Source organism: Molossus molossus, unplaced genomic scaffold, assembly GCF_014108415.1.
Source record: "Molossus molossus isolate mMolMol1 unplaced genomic scaffold, mMolMol1.p scaffold_m16_p_2, whole genome shotgun sequence".
In the NCBI taxonomy this organism is placed as follows: domain Eukaryota; kingdom Metazoa; phylum Chordata; class Mammalia; order Chiroptera; family Molossidae; genus Molossus; species Molossus molossus.
This window is the reverse complement of record NW_023425355.1, coordinates 135,242,613-135,268,387: the sequence shown is the minus strand read 5'-3', so window position 1 is coordinate 135,268,387 and position 25,775 is coordinate 135,242,613. Positions and strand designations below refer to the sequence as shown.

General features: G+C 38.9%; 1 protein-coding gene across 1 annotated transcript in view; it reads right to left on the bottom strand.

Annotated features, from left to right (window-relative positions):
- MAP3K15 (mitogen-activated protein kinase kinase kinase 15) overlaps window positions 1-25,775 on the bottom strand; it is an 89,504-nt gene that overhangs the window by 49,255 nt on the left and 14,474 nt on the right. The window contains exons 4-7 of the mRNA XM_036270182.1: window positions 19,000-19,193; window positions 16,237-16,405; window positions 14,291-14,397; window positions 2,301-2,471 (exon numbers count right to left, since the gene is read on the bottom strand). Of these exons, the coding sequence (XP_036126075.1) occupies window positions 2,301-2,471; window positions 14,291-14,397; window positions 16,237-16,405; window positions 19,000-19,193 (641 nt within the window). The remainder of the gene's footprint in view (window positions 1-2,300; window positions 2,472-14,290; window positions 14,398-16,236; window positions 16,406-18,999; window positions 19,194-25,775) is intronic.

The window sequence follows — 25,775 nt, the reverse complement described above, 5'->3', positions numbered from 1 at the left end:
TATCAGGCCATGGGAAATAGGATTAGAGGTGGGTTGGGGAAAGTTTGCAGAGCACCCAGAATGATGATCCAAGATTAAATTTTTATTTACTAAGGAATGTGGAGCCATGGTGGGGGTCCTTGAGCTTTAGAAAGGTAGACTTTAGAGACACCAAGGATGGAGCCTGTTTGGGATACTGTTAGAACATTCATGGTAAGAAAGTAAAACAAAACAAAAAAAAGTGCTGATTAGAGGTGGTGGTGATTGAAAAGGATTGACAGAGAGTGAGGGAAGACTCACAGAAGGACTAAAATTGGGAGCTGATTGTATGGGAAATAAGTGAAATGTATCAAACATCAACCAAAAAGTTTAAGCCTAGGAGGCTAAAAGTAGGAAGAATGCAAGACACTGGAAGCCATATCTTGTGGAGATAAGAAAACAACTTCAGCTTTGGACATAGTCTTAAATACCAGCACCAGCTCAAAGAATAGGTGGGCTAAAAGGGGGCAATGCGAGGTCACAACTTAGGACAGAGGTTGCGCTGAAGACCAGCTAAGGGTCCCAAGGTGTGGGACTGGCTGGGATCACCAGGGAAGAGTGTGTGGACAGAGAGTAGTTAGAGGACAGAGCCTCCAACATGTATGGAAGGAGAAGAGAGAGGGACAGGGAGAGGGAGAGAGAGAGAGAGAGAGAGAGAGAGAGAGAGAGAGAGAGAGACAGCAATCAGAATTAAATGAGAGTAGAACAGCAATGACAAGAGCTCTTGTGATGGAAATGGATAATGTGAGCTGTTGGATAGACCTTAAAAAAACATCCAGGTTCTGACTTATCATTTTCGTTCAAGCCTAGTTCAAGCCACCATCAGCTCTCTCCTAAATTATTTCAATAGTTTTCTCTTCCCTGCTTCTGCTCTTGCCCCTGCGGTAAAGTGTTTAGTGGCCACAAAGTTGTCCTATCCCACTGTGCTTGTGCCTTTGCAATATGACTTTGCCATTTTTCCCACTCACACAAGGACACTATTTCTCCACCTCCTTAAATTTGAGATGGCCATGTGATTTTCTTGGATCAATAGCATGTGGTATAACTGACCTTACATGAGTTCCTGATCCTAAGCCTCAAGAGGCTTTGCAGCTTCCACCTTTGCTCTCTTAGAATGCAACCAATCATGTAAGAAAGCTGGTCTACCAGGATTAGAACCACATGGCAGAAAATGGGGGCTCACCATCAACACCCAGCAACAGCTGGCAAATGTGTGTTAGGCCATCTTGGACCTTCCATCCCTGCTGACCGTCCAGCTGACTGCAACTTTAGAAGTGAGCCCAGCACTTTGGGAGTGGAACCAGCTGAGGAATTGCCTGGCCAATCCACAGAATCGTGAGAAATTGTAATTCACTGTGTTAAGCCATTAAGTTTTGGAGTTGTTATGTAACAAATGATAGTTGATAACCCCCTAAAATGTATTGTTTGCATAACAGTGAGCCTACTCCAGTTAAAATGTATGTCAGATCTTGTCACTCATCTGCTCAGAACACTCCAATGTTGTATCATCTCCCTCAGAGTAAAAAGATCATTTCCCTCCCATTTCCTGCCACTCTTCACTTGCTCACGCCTACCATCCTTGAACTTGCCCAGCATGTTTTCTCCTCAGGCTCTTTGTCCTTGCTGTCCTCCTCCTCCCAGAACATTTTCTCCAGTTATCTGTAAGACTCATTCCCTCACTGTCTTCACGTCTCTATTCACTTGCACCGACTACCCTACCTAAAACTTCAGACAACTCCTCCCAACCCTCCTTTCCCCCCTCCCTCTTAACTTTCCCCCAAAGCCCTCACTATCAGCTCACATACTATATATTTTACTTTGTCTGACTTCCCTTACCAGCAATACAAGGTCTATCAGGGCAAGAATTCACGCCTGCTGTGTGTTTATCCCCACCATCAAAAAAAGTTTCTGGCACACAATAAACCCTCAATAAACCTTTGTTGAGTGGATGGATGGATGGATGGATGAATATCTCACAGAAAAGACAATGCCCTGACAGTGGTAGAACAAGGTTCTGGAAGGAGCGTGCCAATCCTCCTTCTTGCCCCTATGAATGAGTGAACATGTGGGAAGAATGTCACTAGTAAAAAAAAAACTGTTTCTAATGGTTTCCTTAGGGAAAAGGGAATGTGGAAATTCCCAAACTATATTTATGGCATGTTTTTTTCACTGCCAGTAGACAAGCACACACACATACATAGGAAAAAGATGTGAATTTTTAGCCACTGCAATTCTGTTCTTTGCAGAGATGCACATGCTACCGACTAGGACTGAGGATTTACCACTCAATGGCGCTCTCTCTGCTGGCATTATCTTTGCAGTGTGACTCCAAAAAGATGTCCTTGTAGATCCTTCCACATAGGCAGAACATGTCGGGAGCTGGGCAGTCACAGTCCCGCAGAATCTGAAGCATGATCTGCAGAGCCTTCTCACGGTCGCCTGCGCTGTTTCTCCTGAAAGATTCATGTGATAAGAACATGAATGTCTGAATCAGGACACAAGAACATGTGTGTGTGTGCGTGTGTGTGTGGTACTTTATGGGAAAAAATTAAATTATATTTCAATTTTCATATTCAAATATAACACTTGCTTAAGATCCACACCAGTACATTTCATACAATTATATTCAATCCCTACTTGATCCTTTCTCTTTAAATTAGAGCTATACTATGGATGAGCACATAAGGTGATCAATGTATCTGGAAAGACAAAAATAATATGGCAGCCTCCTGTAACCGGATGGAGAGCAAGGATTTTAGAATCTACGCCTGAATCACGAGAATGAGATAGTTTGATAAAAGGTTCTTTGGAAAATGGCAGGACCCCCAAATTCAAAGCCCAGATGAATTTAGAAATGTATCATGGCATTTCTTGACCTGAAATGCCTTGCCATTCTCAAACAGCAAAAGACCTTAGTGAGTCCTGTTTTCTTATCATGTTACACACCAATACAGGAAATTATTTCTATATTCATAAATCATACTCTTCTCTATTATTAGATTATATGGTAAATTTTTCATTTATACATGGGAAATGGATTCCATAGATAGTTGTTAAAATAATTCTTGCCATAAAATAACCTGAGTTTGTGGCCGTGAAATATTAAAAGTGTTCTTGTGAAGATATGGAAGCAAATGTCCATCAGTAGTTGGGTCAGATTAAATCAATTATGGCTAATGATATTCATATTCATATTATAAAATATTAAACATTTATAAAAATAAATGAAACAATCTCTCTAAACTACTGCTATGGAAAGATCTCTAGAATATGTTGTTAAGAAAACAAGGTGTTGAATACTGTGAAGAGACTTCTACCTTTCTATTTAAGAAAAAGGGATGTGAATAAATACATGTATCTGCTTTTATGTCTTTCAAAATGGAAGAATAAACCAAAAAGTAATAAGAGTGGCTACTGATAGGTGGAGGGAAAAAACATGATGAAAGGGACAAGGATAGAGATTATACTTCTTGGAATTTGACTTTGAAACTACTTAAGTTTTTTACATAATTATAAAATAAAATGAAATAAAAATTTAAAAACAGTGTTTCCTAAAAACACTGCTTGCCAATGAACATACCATCTGAATTTGTGGTTGGTGCGAAACAAATATACATCTGGTTGATGGCTTAATCACAAAAGAGACACTAATTCATATGATTTTAAAACACAGCAAACTGACTATATTTTTCTAAGAAATATAATCTAAGGAAAAAGCATAAATGCAAAGAAATCTTAAATAGTTTCTAATAATAATATTGTTAGTGACAATACTGGTATTGGTATTTTGAGAATATTATATATTTTTAGCATGGAATACAACAAATAATGATGTTAATATCACTAGGAACCAGATTTTTCAGCATAAGAGGAATGAATATACAATCAAAGAAGTTAAGTAAAAATACTCTAGTCCTAAATTTGAATTGGAACATTAATATGAATTCATGGAGTGGTTTCCCTAGCTCTGTCTACCGAAAAGGTCCCAAATGATGACCAATGAGAAACTCCAAGCCCTAACTGGGATCTGTAAATATCATTTCACTAAAAGAAACCAGGACTCCTTGGAGGAATGGCTAGTTCCAGATATGCCTAAATAATCCTGGAACATCTTAACATACAAAAAAGCAAAGAAGCTACTTAGCTCATAGCAAAAAGACTCAAAAGCTAACTTAAATCAAATTTTGACAAAAGAGGGAATGATTGGAACAGTAAGAAGAATAATAAACTTTGGGTAGTGAACACAATACACTATACGATGATATAGAACTGTGCACTTGAAACTTACATAATCTTATTAATCAATGTCACCCAAGTAAATTTAATAAAATAAAAAAGGAGAACTATAAAGGATTGAAACACATCAACTATATTAAAACGATGACTTCATAATGATCTTATAAACCTCACTGGTCACCTTTGAAGGATCCTAAGGAACCAATTCATTGTTTTTTAAAACTGATCAAGGCAAAAATCAAACACATAGCTTCTTTTCCCATACAAACTGTATACCAGGATAACCAAGTCATTGATGAAGGGAAATTTCTCTTTATAAAGTATTTGTGCCTAAAACACCAATCAGAAAGAATATATGTACCCCCATGTTTGTAGCAGCACTATTTACAATGGCTAAGATCTGGAAACAGCCCAAGTGTCCATCAGTAAACGAATGGATAAAAAAGCAGTGGTACATATACACTAGTACTACGCAGCTGTAAGAAAGAAAGATCTCTTATCCTTTGAGACTACATGGAAGGACCTGGAAAGTATCATCCTAAGTGAAACAAGCCAAACAGAGAAAGACAAGTTTCATATGATCTCACTTATTTGTGGAATATAATGAACATGACAGTCTGAGGAATGGGGTAGTCCCAGAGATGTGGAAGTACAGACTGACAATCCCCTAAAGAGGGGGGTGGTGGGGGAGAGATAAACCACAGAACTTATATGCATGTATGCATGAACAGTGGACATGGACAACAAACTGGGGAAGGGGCAGGGAGGGAGGAGGAGGGGAGAATCAGTGGGGGGTAAAGGAGAAACATCTGTAACAAAAATTAATTAATAAAAAAAGTATTTGTGCTAATAACTCAGGAGTTGAATATAAAATTCAAACATCACTATTTTGCAACCGCTAATAAAATAATGGTTCTAGGCAATGATAGTCAAGGGCTACTAGCATCACAAAAAGAAAAGAAAAAAAAAAAAAAAGGAAGTACACAAGCAACTATTAAGTATACTTAAAAAAAATCAGGCCAGAATCTGAAAGTGTCCAGATCTAACTACCAACTTAGGAACTCAGTAATTTCACCATAGGGATATGATCATCAAAATTCAGAAATTTGGAAACTACAGGACAAGTGCTTCTTCAACAAATAAATTATAAGAAAAAGAAAAAAATAAAAGGAGAAACATATACTTAAAAACACACACACACACACAAGTCACATCAACGAAATGCAATGTGTAGACCTTACCTGTATCATGATTCAAATAAACCCACTATTAAAAAATGAGACAATTGGGAAAATTTGAACACTGGTATTAAGGAATTATTGTTCATTTTTAGATACGATAACATAATTGTAATTATGTTTTATAAAATTGTCTTTAACTGGACTTGGCTGGATAGCTTAGTTAGTTAGTGTCATCCAGATACACTAAGGTTGCAGGTTTGATCCCCCGTAGGAGCACATACAAAATCAACCAATGAATGCATAAATAAGTGGAACAACAAATCATTATTTCTCTCTTTCTCTCTTTCTCCCTCTTGCCCTCCCTCCTTCACTCCCTCCTTCCTTTAAAGACACGTACTGAAATATCCATGGATAAAATGGCGTGTCTTTGCTTCATAATAAATCCAGTGTTGAGGCATGAAGGGGTGAGTGGGGATGTGCAGGAAACACAACTGACCGTGCAATGATACATTACTGAAGTGGATAAGAGTTCATGGTTCTCCTGATATTCCCTATTTTTAAATATATCTGAAACTCATATAATAAAAAAGTAAAAGGACCCATCCTGACTCAATAAGTCCACTTCAAAGTCTATAATATAGAAATTTATACATTTAAACAAAAATGTTTATTATGACATTGTTTGTAACAGTAAAAAACTAAAGGTGATCCAAATGTCCATTAATAGAAGAATGGTGAAATATACAATTTTTGATCTGCAGTTGGGAATGCAAGGATGCAGAAGGCCTATTTCAGCTTTATGCAGATTTTCCACTGCACAGGTGGTTGGTGTCCCAACCCCTAAGTTGTTCAAGGGTCAACTGTATGTTGTAAAAACCAAACTATGGAGTATCATGCAACCCTTAGAAAAAGGCAGATCCATATGTAATTATTTAGAAGAATGTCCAAAACAGTATAAGGAAAAAAATAGCTGAACTAAATGAACAGCATGATCTCATTCTTTGTAGTAAAGTCTATTTACATATATGTTTATGTGCACAGACAAAATCTGAAAGGGCACACATTAAAATATTCAAAAAATTGTCCGGCTGGTGTAGCTCAATGGTTGAGCATCGATCCATGCACCAAGTGGTCACCGGTTCCGTTCCCGGTCAGGGCACATGCCCAGGTTGTTGGCCTGATCCCCAGTGGGGAGCATGCAGGAGGCAGCCAATTGATGTTCTCTCTCATCTATGTTTCTATCTCTCTCTCCTTCTCCCTTTGTCTCTCTCTAAAATCAATAAAGGGAAAATAAAATAAAATATTCAAAAAAATCATTGCTGGGATTTGTACAAGGTGTTCCTATGTATATTTCACTAATAAATACTCTAATAAATGAATAAAGAGATTACTCTTTAATTTCTTGACGATTTTAGAACAGGCTCCTTTATGCTTTTTTCCCTGAGGACCTGTACCTCAAAAAAACCAATGCATCATCCAAGAAGACAGATTAGTACTTAGGACAGCCCTAGAGAAAGTTACTTGATTGAGTGACTATTTTCTCCATTGTCTCAAAAGTGGTATATAGCTAGCTAGCCCCATTCTGGATGCATATGAGAGTTCATTCAATTGATAACAATGAATGCCTCAGGGCATTAGGGTTTAATTCTCCTGTGAAACCCAGCCTGGGTTGAGAAGGGCTAATCTAGACATTTGGCGTTCTTCTGGAAGCCTGTAATAATTAAGCCTGTATTTCAACTCTGACTTTTTCTATTTTGTACCTTGGTCTTGTTCTAATTTCCTTGATCTTTTCTCTCTTTGTTCAGACTCCAATTTTACCAGCCTGCAAACCAGATCTCTTGATGAACAGCCCACCCACGATATTCTTTAATCTTTAAGGGCCAACAGATATCAACCCAACTCAAATTTACTAAAGCATTTAAATAATTTCTAGAGTCGGTGGCGAGAAAATGAAAAAGAAAACTTTGATGAGGCACAAAATTTCTACATCTATTATGAGCCATCTTTTGAGGTATGAAATAGTCAGGATTCTGAAGACAATGTACTTACCTCTTTTAAATGCTTAATTATTAATATGAGTTCAGGTTTGTTTGGTTTTCTTTGAACCAATTACATCAAGATTTTCCTTGAATTTTTTCATTAACTTGAAACTTACCCTTGTCACTCAAAACAAAAGGTCTACTGAGGATAAACAAAACAAAAAAATCAAGCATTTGCAAAAATAAATAAATAAAAAGCAAAGAGATTTACAGCCTAAACGTCACTTCAAGACAGGTGCTAAATAGCTAATCCATTTACTAGCTAACAATCAGTTTTCAGATCTGCTTATCATTTTTAGATCCCAAAGTATCCAAGAAGAAGCCTATAGGTAAAAACTGTGTTTAATCAGTCCAACAACATCTATTTTGACAATAAGTCCATTTCACAATTTAAAGGATGGAAATTAACTAAGACAGGGCTATATATTAGAATCCCCTGGGGAGCTTAAAAAGCCTGGTGTCCAGGCTACAGCTCACACCAATTAAATCACAGTCTCTGGAGATGGCATCACTGTTTCTTATCTTGGACATTCTTATGTAGTAGGTCTGCATCATTGCTAAATCCACCAATCAATTCTCAGTCCTTATGTTATCTGACCTACCAACAGCATTTGACAATTAAGCACTCCTTCCTCCTTGGACCACCTTCTTCATTTGTCCTGGAGGACACACTTTCCAGATTTTCCTTCTATTTTAGTTTAATTTTCTGGTTCCTGTTCATCTCCCTGATCTTTTAACATCCAAATGTGCCTTGGATCTTTATTCTTTATCAGTAACTACACGAGATCCCTTGGTGATCATCCAATGTCATGATTTTTTAAACCATCTATATTCTAATGAGACTCCCAGAGCTCTCCACTAAAATCCCGACTACCTTCTTGGCATCTCACCTGCATGTCTAATACCTCAAACTTAACATGTCCAAAAGCAAATTCTTGATTGTCTGATCAAACCTTCCTTCCATAGTCCTCTCCATCTAACTTAATAATGGCCACTCCATTCTTCCTGTTATTCATGCCAAAAATGTTGGAGTCATGCTTGATTCCTCTAACATCCTTTATTAAATCAACAAATTATGTTGGCTTTATTTCAAACCATACCCAAAACTGGCCTACTTCTCATGACTCTCACAATTATCACTCTGGTCCAAGTCACCATCATTTCCTACTGCCACCCTCACCTCTACAATCTATTCTTAACGCAGCAGTTAGAGTGATCCTGCTTAAGTCTAAGTGACATCATGTTATTCCTCTACTCAAAACTCTCTATGCAAATAATACACATGATAAGGCTAATTTAATACCAAAAATATATATAGAACTCAACAGCAAAACACACAAAAAATCTGATTAAAAATGGGAAGAGGATTAGAATAAACATTTTTCCAAATAATGCTTATAGATGGTCAACAGGTACATGAAAAGGTGCTCAATATCACCTCACACCTGTTAGAATGGCTATCATAAACAACACCAGCACAAGAGATAACAATTTTAAACACTTAGAGTGGTTTCTATTTCCTGATTGGATCTTGACAGATATAGACCTGCCACAAGAAAACAGGTACTGTACTCCAGCCAGATGCCTCTTAATTACACGAGAAGGACAAAATTAGAGGCAACCTGTGTTTTAGTGTGAACATTGCCCAGAACCAAAGAAGCACAAACCAAAATGGATGTTTTCCTACTCTATTATGTTGCATAATAGGACCTAGTTATGCAACAGGGGAAGAACCACTATTAAGTCATCCCACCTTTGTTTCCATCATTCCAACCTTTCCCAGTCTTCTGGGACCACAAAGTAATATCTGTGAAGACTGGGCTCCACAGTAGGCTGGCAAGCTCTCCTGTGGAGCTGAGCATTTCTCAGGCTGGCTTTCCCACTCTTAAAGGCAACAGGAGCTGAAGTGTATTTGTGCTTGAACTCTTGGTTCTGCTATCTGACATGCTCCCAGGAATCTCTATATGGATGGATCCCGTTAAACTCTACTCCTTATTTTGCAAGTTGTAGTAGAGACTATAATGTGTTCACTAGACCCAATTTAATTTTTTCCTAGGCACTCAGCCATATTACATTTCCCAACTTCTCTTGTAGTTAGGTTGGGTCTTGTGACTGAATTTTAGCCAATGAAATGTGCTAAGAAGTAACAAACATGACTTCCTGACCGGGCTCATACAAACCTCCCTGGTATTGCCAAAAAATAAAAATAACTCAAATGTCCATCAACTGACCAAAGAATAAACAAAATATGGTATACTGATACAATGGAATATTATTCAACCATCAAAAGAATGAAGTACAGCCCTGGCCAGTTTGGCTCAGCAGTTAGAGCGTTGGCCTGTGGTCCAGAGAGACCTGGGTTCGGTTCCTGCTAGGGGTGTGTACCTCGGTTGCAGTTTGTCCCCGGCCCTGGTTGGTCGTGCGGGTGGCAGCCACTCGATGTGTCCCTTTCACGTCGATGTTTCTCTCTCTCTCTCTCTCTCTCTCTCCATCTCTCTCCCTCCCACTCTTTTTGAACAAAAAAAAAAAGAATGAAGTACAACCCTGGCCGGTTTTGCTCAGTGGTTAAAGTGTCAGCCCTTGGATCAAAGAGTAAAGTTAAAGTGAGTGATGGAGAGAGAAAGATACTCTGCGGGCCCTAGAAATGTGTGCAGAGAAGATATTAGATGAATGCTACTGAATCCAGCCCATGCTAGAGGGGCTGCAAGCTTGTTCTTGTTACAACAGTCATCTCAGTCTCAGCCTCTAAGCTATCCAGGCAGGGTATTGCTTGGGTAGAGGGACACATATCCCCAGGACAGTGTGGTCTCATTGTCTCTGCAGTAACCACCAACCTCCTTTTCTTTGTTTCCTCTGTTTATGTTCACTGTTCAATCTCACTATCTTAATCTATATGTTTATATAAATAGACATTCTTTATTACATGTTTGTAAAGTACAGAAATGATGACATCTCCCCATTTTTAAAGTGTATTTGTCTCCAAGTACCTAAAACAATGTTGCAAAAGAAGGATACATATTTATGGTGATTGTTTTCCTGACCACGAAGAGAACCAGAAAATTTGTGAACTTACAAGGAATCATCTAGTCTAATATCTTCTCTGCACACATTTCTAGGGCCCACAGAGTGTCCTCCCCTCTCCATCACTTACTTTAACTTTACTTTTAGTGTGATACATCAGATATTCCATAAATATGCCATGCATTCAGTTTCCCCTCCACTTGCTGAGTAATTCAATGAGTTGAATTTTGCTTGAGTAGATCTTGACCCAAAGATGCAGGAAGTAAAATGAGTACACTCTAATTTTGTGACATGCAAGCTTTGTTGTTTTTAACCTAGGACTTTGATTCCGTTATTCTTCCAGACCATTCTTTTCCTGGTGCCTGGATCCCTCGTCAGAATCTTTGGGTTGCATTAGCATATCTAATATAATCCTGTCTGTAAAAGCAGCAGCAAATAAAAATTGCTCATAAAGGATTTCATGCCACTGAGAGGCAAGCCATTTAACTGCTCAATGGAAACCTGAAGCAGTCCTGAATGGGCTTCTGAATGCAGTGAAGTGGAAGCTATCGGGAAAAACTGGCTGGCTCAAGTCAGCTTTTCTAATAACAGGGAGCCCTTGCCATCTGAGGACCAAACATCATTCATTACTGCCAACCTTTAGTAAATAATTTATGGACATGATTTGCTCCACTTTCTAAGAGTTAGAAATCAACTGTAATGCAGGAAAAAGCACTACTTGCTCATCACTATTTTCTCCTCTTTCAGTACAAAGTAATTCCCTAAACTTCCTCAAAACTGTACATAATGCCAAATCCTACTGTGACCATACTGACAGCTGGCCAAGTTATACCTACAGCAAAGATGTGAAATTCAGGATCAGAGTCCATGTATAAATGAAGCAATTATTGTAATTATTTAGAAAATCCCTAGCTGGTTGGAGAAAATTAGGCTCTTGGCACTGAGGGCCCTGCCTGGACTACAATACAGAGCCACTGTCTATGAAGGGACAATCAGATGAGAAGGAAAAGACCCATGGTCAGAGAGAAAGCTGACTCTCTGGTGTGCAAATCCAGCCATTCTATTTCCAATTTGGAAGCATATTTGTCTCGGGATCACTTTACCCTGCTGCACCCATTTCTTTTAGATACTGATTTTCCTTTTCAACACTTGTTTTATTCTTTTATTACTTTGAGTGAATTATAATCATGCTGTTTCATTCTGTTTGACAACAGTTACCTCTACTATGTCTAGAAAAGGACATGATGGTGAGTGACTTAAATGGCCCTCTTAATTTTTATTTATGGCACTTTTTTTAAATGGCATTTATAGTGTGCTGGGCATTCTTCCAGGAACTTCACCAGTGACAACTTATTTAATCCTTGTCAATCAAGTATAATTAAGTATAAATAAAAGTAGAACCACTATCTGAGAGAAAAGAGTTATAGGACTTTATTTTCCAGTCTTAATGAAGATGCCCTTCCCAACACTCCTTACTTTGGAATGTTGAGTTTAAAGACCATTGGGGAGAGAGCAGACACATTTTTCACAGAGACCATAAAGCTTACCCCTTCCAAAGGAATCAAAATCCTAACTACCACTGTTTGTCAGTGTTGACTACAGTAAGACACATGTATAATCTATATACCCAACAAAAATATGTCCATCTGTGTACAAAAATCATGCACACGAATGTTCCTAGCAGCATGTTCATAGTATCTCCAAGCTGGAAACAACCTAAAGGTCTACCAGCAATAAAATGGAGAAATCAATTGTGGCATTTCCATACAATGGAATACTCCACAGCAATGAGAATGAATGAATTACTGATACATCTAACAGCATGGACGAACTCACAAACACAATACTGAGTGAAGGAAGCCAGACACAAAAGAGTAAATACTGTGTTATTCCATTTAGATGAAGTTCAAGAACAAGAAAAACTCATCTATGGAGACAGAGGTTGCAACAGTGGTCGTCTATGGAGGGGTGGGGATTGCCTGCAAAGGTGCACAAAGGAACTTTCTTGGGGGATAAACATATTTTATATTTTGATAGAGGTGACGTTTACATGGAATATCGGTTTATCAAAACTTATCAGATTATATACTTAAGATTTATGCATTTCACTGCATATACATTTTACTTCAATATAAAAGATAGAGATGTGACCTAAAATGTTTCATGAGACTCCTGAAGCTTGTGTTGCTGCTATCCTGCAGATGCTGCCAGTGCCAGGCTCATAGTCTGTAACCTAATCCAGCTGCAGAAGCAAAGCCAAACCTCTGAGAAACCAGACACTAGAGTCCTCTAACTCAGGTCAACTGCAACCCTCACTTTATTCATTCCTTGTGGAAGACGTTGGCCATGGAAGGTTGAGGAGCTGACAGAACTCTTTGGCTCTCAAGCCAAGTTTTAATACCCTCCCAGAGTTTTTTGCTGTATGATTCAGTATCACCATTCCTGGCCCCAGCAGAGGACAGGCCTGGTGTGAAGTGTAACTGGGCATGGTTTTCACCGCAGTCTCCTAGTGCTATTCCTACATTTTATCAAGGCAGGACGGAGACTGTAGGACTAAGACATTTAGGCATTTGGGATTTTGTGAGGTTGAATTACAGCAAACTCCTATATATCCTCCAAATCCATGGTAGCCGAGTTTGGATGTGCACATGGCTGCCCAGCTAGAGACTACATTTTCCAGCTTCCCTTACCAGCTAGATGGGGTCATGCAACTATGTTTTCACCGATGGAATGTGAGTAGAAGTGGCATGTGCAAATTCTACTGGTTTAAAGGAAATTGCTTGCCCTGGACTTCAATTCTTTCCCCCTTTCCACAGACTGGAACACAGAGTACCAATGACTGAGCTTCAACTGGAAAAAGAGGACAACACTCAGAAATGAAAGAGCTACAAAACGGTCAGAAGACAGGTCCCTGATCAACCTCTGGAACAGTACTAGGCCACTAGCTTGATCCAATTACCTTTAGACTGCTATGTGAAAAAGAAACTGTAATCTAATTTAAAGGATTGCATTTGGGCTCCCTTTATTACAGCAGCTTAGCTAATACCCCTAGCATGTAAGCTTTTGAGAATCATGGTCCCCAGGTCAGAATTCCCAAGTCTCACATACTCTACATAGCCCAGTTATTTGTATTCCAAAGTTCAGATTATACTAGTACATGAAGACAACACCCTCTTTTCCTATCACACAATATTAATCCTGTTGCTTAAACTGGTACCCCACAGTCTACAAGATACTATCAACTCAGTCATGCATACAAGGTCCTTTCAAGACACGGTCTCACCCTCACTGAGCCTCATTGCATGCATTTGCTTCATCTGCAACTTGTGTTCTCTGGTCACACTGACTGTTCCCTGAAGACACACCTCCCATGAAGAACTCTATGCTTCCTCTTCTGTTTTGGCCAAGTGGAATGGCTTTTTCACCACTCCTATCCCACACTCTTTCCTGCCCATGAGGTAATTCTTACTGAGTCTTCAAATCCCTGCCCAAAAGACCCCAGAAAATGCCCAAGCAGAATTACTTCCTCCTTCTGCTACGCTTCCATAGTGCTTTGGACCAACCTTCATTAAGACCTTTATTGCTCTGAACTAGCAAGATTAAGTTACATGGCTAATCTCACAGAATATATGTTCCAAAGACAAAGTTCCTGAAGACCAAGATCTTGCCCATTTTCATAACCTTGGCATTGAGCACATGATCTAGCTTCTACTCAGTGAGCACTGAGTAAATGAAGGAAGCAGAATTTAACAGGTGGCTTGCTTCAAAACTCTATACACACATTATCATCCTTACCTACTCAGTGCAAATGCGTAGTGGAATTTAATATTATGTTGGTCGCTCAAATCACATGCAGGCAGCATTTTCGGCGTTTCTACCAGCTTCACCATTGCATCGTAGTCCTGTTGGCAAGAGGTCCCAAGGTGAGAAAGAGAAGAAACACAGATCTTCACAGATTTTTCTGAAGTTATAAACATGAAATAGCCTCAGCATTTAAATATAAGCCTTTCCCTACAGATAGCATTTAGTGAAGTTACTTATAACCCAGCAGCCAGGAAAAAAGGTACCATGTTTTGAGTGCAGGAGAGTTACCACCACCAGAACAGCTGTGGATTAAAATGAACGACATAAACATACAAGAAATCTTGCAGTCGCTTGACACATAAAGGGAAGAAACATCCCAGTCCTTCCTATTTTGCCAGAAACGAATTAATCTAAACCAGGATTTCTCGGCCATGGCACTATTGACATTTTGTGGCTGGATCATCCTTTGTTGTGGAGCACTGTTCTGTGCATTGTAGAATGTTAAGCAGCATCCCTGGCCTCTACCTACTAGATACCAAAAGCACCCGTCCCCCTCTGAGATGTGACAACCAAAAATACCTCCAGACACTGCCACACGTTCCCTAGTTGAGAACCACTGCCCTAAACTGCATAATCACCTATGGAAAAACTGCTACCATGTTTGTCTCAGCTGGGACCCCTCTGAGCAGTACCATCTGGTACCCTTTCAGCCAAGCTTAGAATCACTGTTACTGGCCAACCTGCTGAGAGCCAGTTAGCAGAGGACTTCCCACTGAAATCCCATGCCTATTTTGTGGCTCTGCACCTGAATGCAGCCACCCAAGGAAAGTGTATTCCAAGAAGCTTCTGGCTCACCTTTATGCCTGAAAGTCCCACTAACATAAGGTTACAAAAAGAAGAAATGTGTAAAGGCAAGGACAGGAGGAAGCCAGCAGCTCAGGAAGAAAGACTTCAAAAATGGTCATTTCCATTCTCTTGTCCCATGGGGTATAATTTAATCATCGCTAAAATCCTATTAAAATCAATTACATGGATCTGTTTATCACTAGGGACATGAGTTCCTTAGTGACTGACTCTGTTCTTGGTTGAGGTCCTAAATGGATGCCTCTTGTGTTTAGATTTAGACCTCTACCCAACAATCTCCCATATGGCTTTATGGAATCATGTAGATAAGGCACACTGCCTTTGTACATTCCTCCAAAAGAAAGGAAGGTAAGACATTCTTAGAAATGGCTCAACAGCATTAAACTTGGAGGGAGGACACATCCAATTTCCTTCATGGTACTGCATCCCACAAATCCTGTCTCAGGAACTCTCCAGAAGTCTCTGACACTTGTCTTAGAATAAATATCTTCATTCCCTGGGTCCTGGACATGCATCAGCTACTCTTGCTCTCCATGTCACTGTTGGGTGATGGTAAACAAAGAGAGAAGTGACAAAGGCCTAAAGGAAGCAGCATAGCAGAGGCATTAAGAGCAAATTGCCTCAGTTTGAACCATGACTTTAACAACTGCTGTGTGACCTTGGGCAAGTCACTTAACTTCTCTGGGCCTCATGTTCCTCGTTTGTAAAATGGGGATAATCAGAGTATTCAACCCACAGGCTTGCAATGAATATTAAATGAATTAGGATTTGCAAAGGGCTTGGAACAATGCCTAGCATAAAGTGAATATAAACTGTTAAACTCTGCATTTCTTTTAGTGAGCAGCACCACACATGAGATTTTGTTGGAGTAGCTATCTGATATGACAAAACCTTCTCAGATATTTCCACCACAACAGATATAGTGGGTGACCCATGACCTAGCCACATACCTATTTTGTCTATAAAACAGTCATGTAACAGTGCAACTAGTATAAGAGTACTTCATATGAGGAATTCCTCATGCCAAGGAAGAACTCGGCATGTGTTAGCCTCAGGTAAGCATTATTTTATACCTGGATATCGCGGTAGGACAGCAGTAAATTAATGACGATGTCTGAAGTCAGAATCTCAGTATTATCTATGCTGAGTTTGATCCGAGACAGCTCCTTTGCCAGTTGATCGCCCTCATATTTCTCTCTGGCTCTCCGGATCTTATTTAACAAGGTTTCTTTGTAATAAACACTAGAGAGGGAAACATAAAAACCTCAGGTTGCATCTCCATGCATCCAGGATGACTTATAATGACCATAGAGTTATTTAAATTTATTGTCCACTTTCCAAGTAATTTTTAAATGGAGACTGAGCATTGCCAAGCAGTAATAATGGCAATCCATTAAGTAGCTAAAATGACTTAACTAGAGAAAGTAAAATTAGACTGTTCATTTAAAAAATGTAATAAGCTCAATTAAATAATAGTATTCAGAAAAAGAGAAATACGCAAGAACAATTGTTGCTTATATTTAATAATTATAAAACTATGCCAAATAAATGTGTATACAATACACAGCCTGGTCCAATGCTTATAACAACAATTCAAAAACATTTAAAGAATGAAGTGATGCTCCACAGAAAGCACTCTGATATAAAAATATCAGTGCATTTCTTTAATCTCTTATTTCCTTATTTGTCTATTGCTTCTTACCCCAATGATAAGCAAATTAGCAGATTCTACCAATGTTTAAAATTATATTATTGAGTATAAAATTCTATTATTAATCTAGTGAGTCCTTAACTTGGATGACAGCCATTATTCATTTGGACTATAAAGGAATCAAAGCTATTAAGGCACTATTAGTTTAGCCTGACAAGTAAAAAGTTACACTTGAGTTTAGTCTTGTTTTCAAAGGTAATTCTGAAAAATAGTTTTAATAACTAAGAAACCTAAAAAGAAGAGTAACTTGTAATAAACAAACAAAACATCAAATTGAGTATGGCTTGAGGACATTACATACGTAATAAGCACGTAGTCATTTCTACCTTTGGGAACCAGGGAAGATGTTGCTAATTAATGTAAATGTAGAAATGACTTCCAACCCCTTCTTTTTAGCACAGGGCTCCAGGCAGCCTTTACCGATTAGGAGTTGGCACTTGAGCTAAAAACTTTGCCATCCTCATTATAGATATTTTTAAACCATTAGCACCATTTACCTTTCTCACTAACTATTGTCAGGTATCTGTCAGTTCAAGGTGTGGAATCAACCAACAGGTATTTCAAATCCTTTAAAATTAAACCAAATCAAGAGTTGTTTTCCTACTGATACATATATACACTGAATGAGAAACAAACTTGAGTCCACTTCTTGAAAAGACTTTGTTCATCTAGCAGATTCAAGCTAGCCTACCTCTTTGCTAGACCTGAAAAGACGATACTGGGAGAGCTTTCTCCCTAAACTTCACTAAAATATTCATTATGTAATAAGACAATAATTAGCAAGGTGTGACTGAATGAGGCTTTCCAGGAATGTGCCACAGAAGTTCTCCATTTGCTTTCTATGTTGGCATGTGGTCACATCTGTCTAGGTTTCCAGTCTCTTTTGTCTTTTTTTTTTTTTTTCTTAATTTTCATTTATTAATTTTAGAGAGTGAAAGGAGAGAGAAAGGTAGAGGGGGGCAGAGAGAGAGAGAGAGAGAGAGAGAGAGAGAGAGACAATGATTTCATTGCTCCATCCATCCATCCATGCACTCATTGGTTGCTTCCTGCTTGTGCCCTGGCCCGGGATCACACCCGAAAGCCTGGTGCATTGGGACAAAGATCCGACCAACTGAACTACCAGGCCAGGCCTTCAGTCTTCTTGTCCCATAAAGTCTGTAGAGGAAACTGTATCCTGAGAAAAGGTGATAGGGTAGGAAAAGAGAACAGACTATTTACTACTGTGTACCTTACACCAATACTACAGTAGTGACACTCCACAGTTCAAGGAGCCATGATCTGAGCCTAAGTGGGACATGCGGTCCTTTACATTTTAAGTCTGTTCAGCCAGTGCTTCAGATTTTCATTTGTTTTGAAAGGAAAAATCCTTCTCCTTATGACATAACTTACAGGAGTAAATCCTTTAAATTGGCTGCAAGCAAAATAACAGGATTCTTTGGTTAAGCAGAATCATTTTTCTGTCAAGTTTGGTTTCTTGAGCACTGAGGCACAACTAAGTGGGCTGACTTTTATAAGGCTACACAGTGAGAAATAGCCTGAGTTAGGATTCAAACCCAAACCTGCCCATCTCTGAATCAGTATTCCCCACCTTCTCCAATATCAATCTACAAAGAACACATCACAGGACATCCTTGAGGTCAGGTTGGCTTCAGCTGGACTCAGCGCATCCTAACTTTTACAGCACAATTTGTGGTTGGAATGACCTTGCTAAGGCATTTTAACAACCTCAGTAATTGATTGGGGTGGGAAGGGGGAGAAAATCATCTTCAGAAATGATCTTAAAACACAATCTCAGAGCATTAAAAAAATCAGTGGCTTAACTTCCTTATTATCTACATGAGAAATGGTTACAGAGAAGTTATCAAAGTCACGCAGAGTTGAGGCAAGACACAGGCTCAACCTTGACCTCTTAACTTCAGTTTTATTCACTTTTGGCTACACCTCAATGGCCTAACTCAGTGATGTAGTAAGAAACAACAATGGATTCCAGGATGACTTAAAAATGATTGGCAGAGGTTCCCCATTCTCCAGACACTTTGGTTTTCTGAAGGTGTATCACCTCCATAAACGTGAAGGGAAGACTGTGGCAAAGCTCCTAGGGTCGGTGAAGGCTGAAGGGAATTACCATGAGGTCATGTGGATGTCCTTGAGGAGGCTAGTGAACCTGTCAATCAAGGACACACGCGAGGGACCCAGCATGGCGTCCCAGTTGGGTAGCATGTACTCTGAGGCACGCCTCTGGAAATCACTCTCACGGCAAATATAATCAGAACACGGTGTCACAATGTATGGGATGAAATAATAATTTCCACCAGATACCTGGAAAAAAGAAACAAAAAGGTTTCAGAAAGCAATTGATGCAGAAGCACAGCTGTGGACTTGGAACCTGGTGGGACAGAAAAGGAGAAAAATGCCTAAGTATCATCACAACTTGTGCAATATAATTATGAACCCATTAGGCACAGAACAGGAAACCACTCAATTTTGCAAGCTCTAACACATGGATGTACAACAAAAATTTGGTTTTAAATGCTGAACTGACCTGTGTATGTCTCAGAACTTCACTGGCAGAGATTTTATGAGTTTGAAGTCTTGGAAGTCACATCGTTTCATTACATGTCCCTACCTTCCAAATCAGAGGGAACCTGAACCCACTGATAACCAAGAATTGCAGTGTAAAGGCATATTTTCTTTTTTTTCAGCATCAATGGAAAAGCCATATTATTTGATAATTTAACCACAAGTGAACTATAAACTTTGTTGAGTAAAAATTGTTAAGCAAGAAGCAGATACTGATAAATATGATTAGTCTCAGAGATGTTTTGAAAAGGGATCTGTTTAAAATTTGTATATTGTCACCCTGACCGGTTTGGATCAGAGGTTAAAGTGTCAGCCCATGTACCAAAGGATCTTGGGTTTGATTTTGGTCAAAGGCATGTACCTGGGTTGCAGATTTGATCCCCGACCCTGGGGTCATGCAGGAGGCAATCGATTGATGTTTCTCTCTCTCCCTCCCTCCCTTCCACTCTCTCTAAAAATCAATGAAAAAAATATCCTCAGGTGAAGATTAACAACAACAACAAAAAATCTTGTAAAATAATACACAGGTAAAAGAATATATTTTTTCTATGGAATAATTACAATGTGAACTGTGATCCTTTGTAAAGCATAAAGACTACCTTTAAAGTATACTAAATCAATGCTTAATTTTTAACACATGGGAGGGTTAAAATACTTTTTTATATGACATTCTTATATCATAGTAAATCTTTTATCTACATTGTCATAAAAGCAACTAGCTCAAAATGTCAAACTTTTAAATTCCTATCCCTTCACTAAGTTTTAAATAATTTATATGGTGCCAGAAATAATTCATCTGACTTTTTGCATTTAATTTTTAAAACTAAACTAATGGAGAGTTATTTAGGTATTTTGACATAATGTAGACATACCTTGGGAAACACACTTTCTCCAAGAATGAGAATTCAAATAAGGAATATAGCTTCTTCTAAGTTAAGTTCATAAATTACAGAGAAAACTATCAGAATCCTATGATCTTATATCAAACAGAAGACTTGGGAAAACTTACAACACCGGGGAATTATTTATTTACAAATACACATGTGACATACATTTTTAAGATTTCCTTTTGAATAAGATTTATTTACACAAAGACACATGGCATTCTCATTTCTACCTGAACTCAAAACATAAATAATTGTCCTGAAACTCTGTCTCTCTTTTGTACCTTGTTGGGCATCTATAGCTCTGTTGAGACATGATTTTAGGCCCTAAAATATTTTGTTAAGAAAAAAAATTACTAGTGCTGTTCCACTCAAACATATTTTAGATTGGGTCAGCAAACTTTTTCTATAAAAGGCCAAATGGTAAATATTTTTTGTTTTGTAGGCCATACAGTTTCTATTGCAACTACTCAGCTCTGTCATTGTAGCATGAAAGAAAGCAGCCACAGACAACACATAAACACATGAACATGACTTTGTCCCAATAAAAATTCATTTATGGACATAAATCTGAATTTCATATTATCACATGTCATGAAATATTTTTCATTTTCTGATTTTTTGCAGTAATTAAAAATGTAAAAACTATTCTTAGTTCACAGGTGATACAAAAGCAGGTGGCAGTCCATCCCTTGTCTTATACTAAGCTTCCTGATGTTCTCTTGTTCCTGAAAATAGGATTTTCTGAGAATACTTACTCTGCTGCAAAATAGCAGGTGGAGACTGTCCCTATGGGCACCAGATATTGGGGTTAAACCCATGAAAATACAAATGCCCATGTGTTATAAATAAAAGTGGCAAAAATTCAGGTGTGTGGGTGATAAGAGGGGCACAGTAGAAAGAAGGCTCATAGCTTTCTTAGCAATCACTGGGAATTTCCTACACCAGAGAAACAAAGACCCTTTCCTTCCAGGTTATGTCTTTAAATTCTCAGACAGACTCAAATTTCCCAGCAAAGTAAGGTTTTGGTAAGTTAGAGACAAAGTTATCCTTCATCTGTAACAAGAAAGCTATATTGCTGAAGTAAATTAAATTACATTAAATGTCACTTATACATTCAGAAGTTAACTGTTTGTTCTTCTACCTTAAATTGGTTGAATTTGTGGCATAAAAAGTCTTTGTATTTCAGAATAAGAAGGAGAAAAGGTACGTGTGGATCAGTGAAGTCTAGAAGGTAAAATATCTTTGAAGAAATGGAGTGTGCTATTTTCAAAAAGTTAGAGCTACACTAGAAGTATGAGGAGCTCCTCAGAGCCTCTCCCCAGAAAAAAGAACCATAATTGGTAAAAATTATTTTTTAAAAACATGTAAAGTCACTATAAATTTCCTTAAGAGCATATAGCAAATAGAGAAACATTTATTCAAGAAAGTTTACTAAATCTTGGTAAGAACAATGAGACTAGCATTTGAGCTATAACCAGCTCCTTCCCTACCCTCCAGCCCAAAATGACAGAAGCTCTACTCTGGGTTGGTATAGCCAAGAATATGGGGCTCCCTCTCACCCCTAACCTCTGCTCTAGGATGATGGTTTTCCCCTGGTAAGGTCAGACTACCAGCATTTTCACTCACTACAGCCCTATGTTGTAGAAGCTCTATTCCAGGCAAGTGTGGTATAGAGGACCAGGGTCCCATTTCTCTACCCAGTTCCCACTTCTAGGGCAGAAACTCTACTCTAGGCAAAGCAGACCAAGAATACTATGCCCTGATTATCTTTGTCCCAGCTCACATAGGGCAAAGTTTCGATGCCAACAGAGGCAAGCTGAGAAGATCAGGGTTGCTACTCACTCCGAGAGGCAGGTTGCTAATCCCCACCCCCAGCTCTGGAGCATAGGTGCAGAGGCTCTGCCTAGGAGGACAGGCACACTGTAAGAACAAAGAACTCTGCAGCTCTCCATAAGGGGTCTGACTTGATATGGAACATAGCATGGGGAAGTTCAAAACTACGGGCACTGTCAAAAAGTTGAGATTTTTGTGGCGAGAAATTAAGAGGAGGCTGGTAGTTCCATGATAGGAATAGGTAAAAGGCAGACCAGCTAGAAGTTTAACAAAATGGAAAAGGGGAAGAGAGAGCTGAGAAGAACCTTCCTGAGGTCAGAGTAAACCTTAAACACTGGCTTTATAAAGTACCTCTGCAAAGGAGCCCAATGATAATTTTATCAGACTGTGGGACATTTATGTTTCAGGACATTGTCAAAAACAATAAATCAGCTAACAGTTAGGGAAGACTGAAACTAAAAAAGCACAGAAAGTTGTTCCCAAGAAAATTTAGGGAGCACATGAACAAACATGGAACAATAATTTTTAAGCCCTGGCCGATCTGGCTCAGCCGTTGGAACATTGGCCCAGAGACCAAAGAGTTGTGGGTTTGATTCCGGCCCAGGACACGTACCTCAGTTGTGGTTCGGTCCCTAGCCCTGGTCAGGGTCATGCAGGAGGCAACCAATCGATGTGTCTCTCTCACATCAATGTTTCTCTCTCTCCCTCTCTTTCCCTCACACTCTATCTGAAGATAAATAAAAAAATATCCTTGGGTGAGGATTTAAAAATATATATTATTTCACATGACCACGTGTGACAAAGTCAATTTATTAAGAAAGAAAATCCAAGTGGAGTGCTGCTCTAAAAAATGATTACAAGGTTTTTTGCAATCCTCACCTGAGGATATTTTTCCCTTTATCTTCAGATAGAGTGGAAGGGGGAGAGAGAGAGAGAGAGAGAGAGAGAGAGAGATCAGCGTGAGAAGGACATATCGACTGTATCGACTGGCTGCCTCCCGCATGACCCCAAACAGGGCCAGGGACAAACCACAACCAAGGTACATGCCCTTGACCGGAATCAAACCCGTGACTCATTGGTCCACGAACCAATGCTCTAACTGCTGAGCCAAACCGGCCAGGGCTGATTACAAAGTTTAAGCTTAATAGATATAATTCTCTAGTCAGTTAAAGGACAATTTTTAAAATCAGCACACATGCAATCATGGAAATGCAGTTTTTAAAAGATCAATGCAAATACCATTCTACATTGCTACACAAAAGCTGAATAACAATTTCAACTGGATAATCAAGGTATTCTGCTATTTAAAGGTAAATGAAGGTATTCCTGCTGAAGACATGCCATGTAGTGATAACTGAGCTACTGCAATCATCCATTTGCTTTGTTCAACCAAATGGCTATCATAAAGCAAGAGAATTATTTCAGAGCTGGCATGAATCTCAGTAATCACTTGATTAGTCATCTCATTTAATAAAGGAGGCAACTGAGACCTAGCAAGGTTTACCAACTGGCCCACAAAAGACCACAGAGCCAGAGAAGTATCATGTCCTCCTCTTCCCTTCCCAGGATTCTTGTCACTGACATTCCAGCTTAATTATGTAATATCCTTAAATAAAGAAAGCCATGATATACAAAACAAAATACCCAACACAAACAGATGAGTGAATGGTGACTATTATGGTATGCAAATTACATATCAATGTAAAGGAAATAAATGGGTATCATAGGTCACCAAAAACTTATTCAGTTGGCAGGAGAAAATAAATATTTATAATTTGGTTCTGACATTGGCCCTGTGAACTGTGACATTACTCCTGTGATAATCAAAAGGTACAGAGAAAACTTTTCTGGCTCTCACTTCCAGAATACTCCAATTCAAAAGAGAACAGGTATGTAGGAAAAAAAAGGACAAAAACATTTGAACAAAGAATTTAAGATGAGGTAGAAACTTAAAAAAATAGCTACACCAATGAAATAAACATTCAAAGGGCAGATGTTTTCATAGAAATTATATTCTATGTACAAAATAAAATTCCCCATCTACTATGGGATGTACCTTCTTGTTTGAAATAGGGCCTTCACTAATAAAAGTGGTAGAAATTCTGATTCTGAACTCAGAAAAGCAAAAAAAAAAAAAAGAAGAAGAAATTTAACTGTCCTTTCATCAAAGTGTCCCTAAGCAATCTATACCATCCTCCTTGATTATTCTGGATCTCAAGCCATAGCAAACTGAAGAAGGCAGGTGGGAAGGACCAGGAGATATTCTGTTACTCTCAACTCCAGGCTTAAGTGTGGTTGTAAGCCAGGTAAAAGACCTCCAATATTATAGACAATACATCCAATTGCCAATGTCTGTTTTTCAAAGAATTTCTGATTTATTAGGATTATAGAGATAGCTATTTTAATTAGAACAATAAGTTTTCATAAAATCTCACTGACTTTCCAGAAAAAAAAAATAACTACCTGGCCAAGGATCAGAGAACTAGATTAGCCTTTTTTAAAAAACATGTTTCTATTGATTTTTTTGAGAGAGAGAGGGAGAGATAGAAACATGGATTGGCTGCCTCCCACACACCCCTTACTGGGGATTGAGCCTGCAACCGGGGCATGTGCCCTGACTGAGAATCAAACAGGGACCTCTCAGTCCATGGGAGGATGCTTAATCCACTGAGCCACACTGGCTGGGCTAGCCACACAGTTTTTTAATAAGGTGTTTTTAAATAACACGATCCCTAGCTTGGAAATTTGACTTTTCTTTTTAAAAACTGAACTCTGGCTTTAGGATACGACAAATGGAAATAAGGTCTAGTGTACTTTTTTTGTTTTTGTTTTTTTATCCTCATCCAAGAACATTTTTCCATTTTTTGTTCAGATAGAGTGGGAGGGAGAGAGAGGAAGAGAGAGAGACAGAAACATCGACGTGAAAGGGACACATCAAGTGGCTGCCTCCCACACAACCCAACCAGGGCCAGGGACAAACTACAACCGAGATACGTGCCCTTAGTGGGAACCGAACCCTGGTCTCCCTGGACTGCAGGCTGACGCTCTAACCGCTGAGCCAAACTGGCCAGGGCACAGTCTAGTGTACTTTTAACAATTCCTTCTACAAATATAGTGTAGAATATCTCATCTTATCCTAGTAATTTTCCTGGGGGACATGGGAGGTTTATGTCTCCATGTTTCCTCTCTAGCACGGTAATCGCCTATCAATTCAATGGAAAAAAATATATATTTCTGTGCCTTCCATCCTTGGAGATACATTCATTAGTCTTGGAGTACATATAATTTACATAGTTCTCAAATGAATTGATTACAACATGGTGGATACTCAAGTGCACACCTAGACCTCCCTTCAAGGAAGGACATGTTGCCCCTGCTGCTGGGAGCACTGCAGCCACCAGCCCCTCTGTCAGCCCCTTCTAGAACTGCCTCAGTTGCAGAGAGCACTCACCCAAGATCACATTCCTTCCAGTGAGAGATTGATGTAGGAATATAAAGGACTGGCCATCTCATCCCAACTCAGAAGGCCATTCCAGATCTAGAGCTCCCCATGGAGTCAGCCAAGGCTGTCATTGAGCCTGCACCCCTGCTTGATTTATCT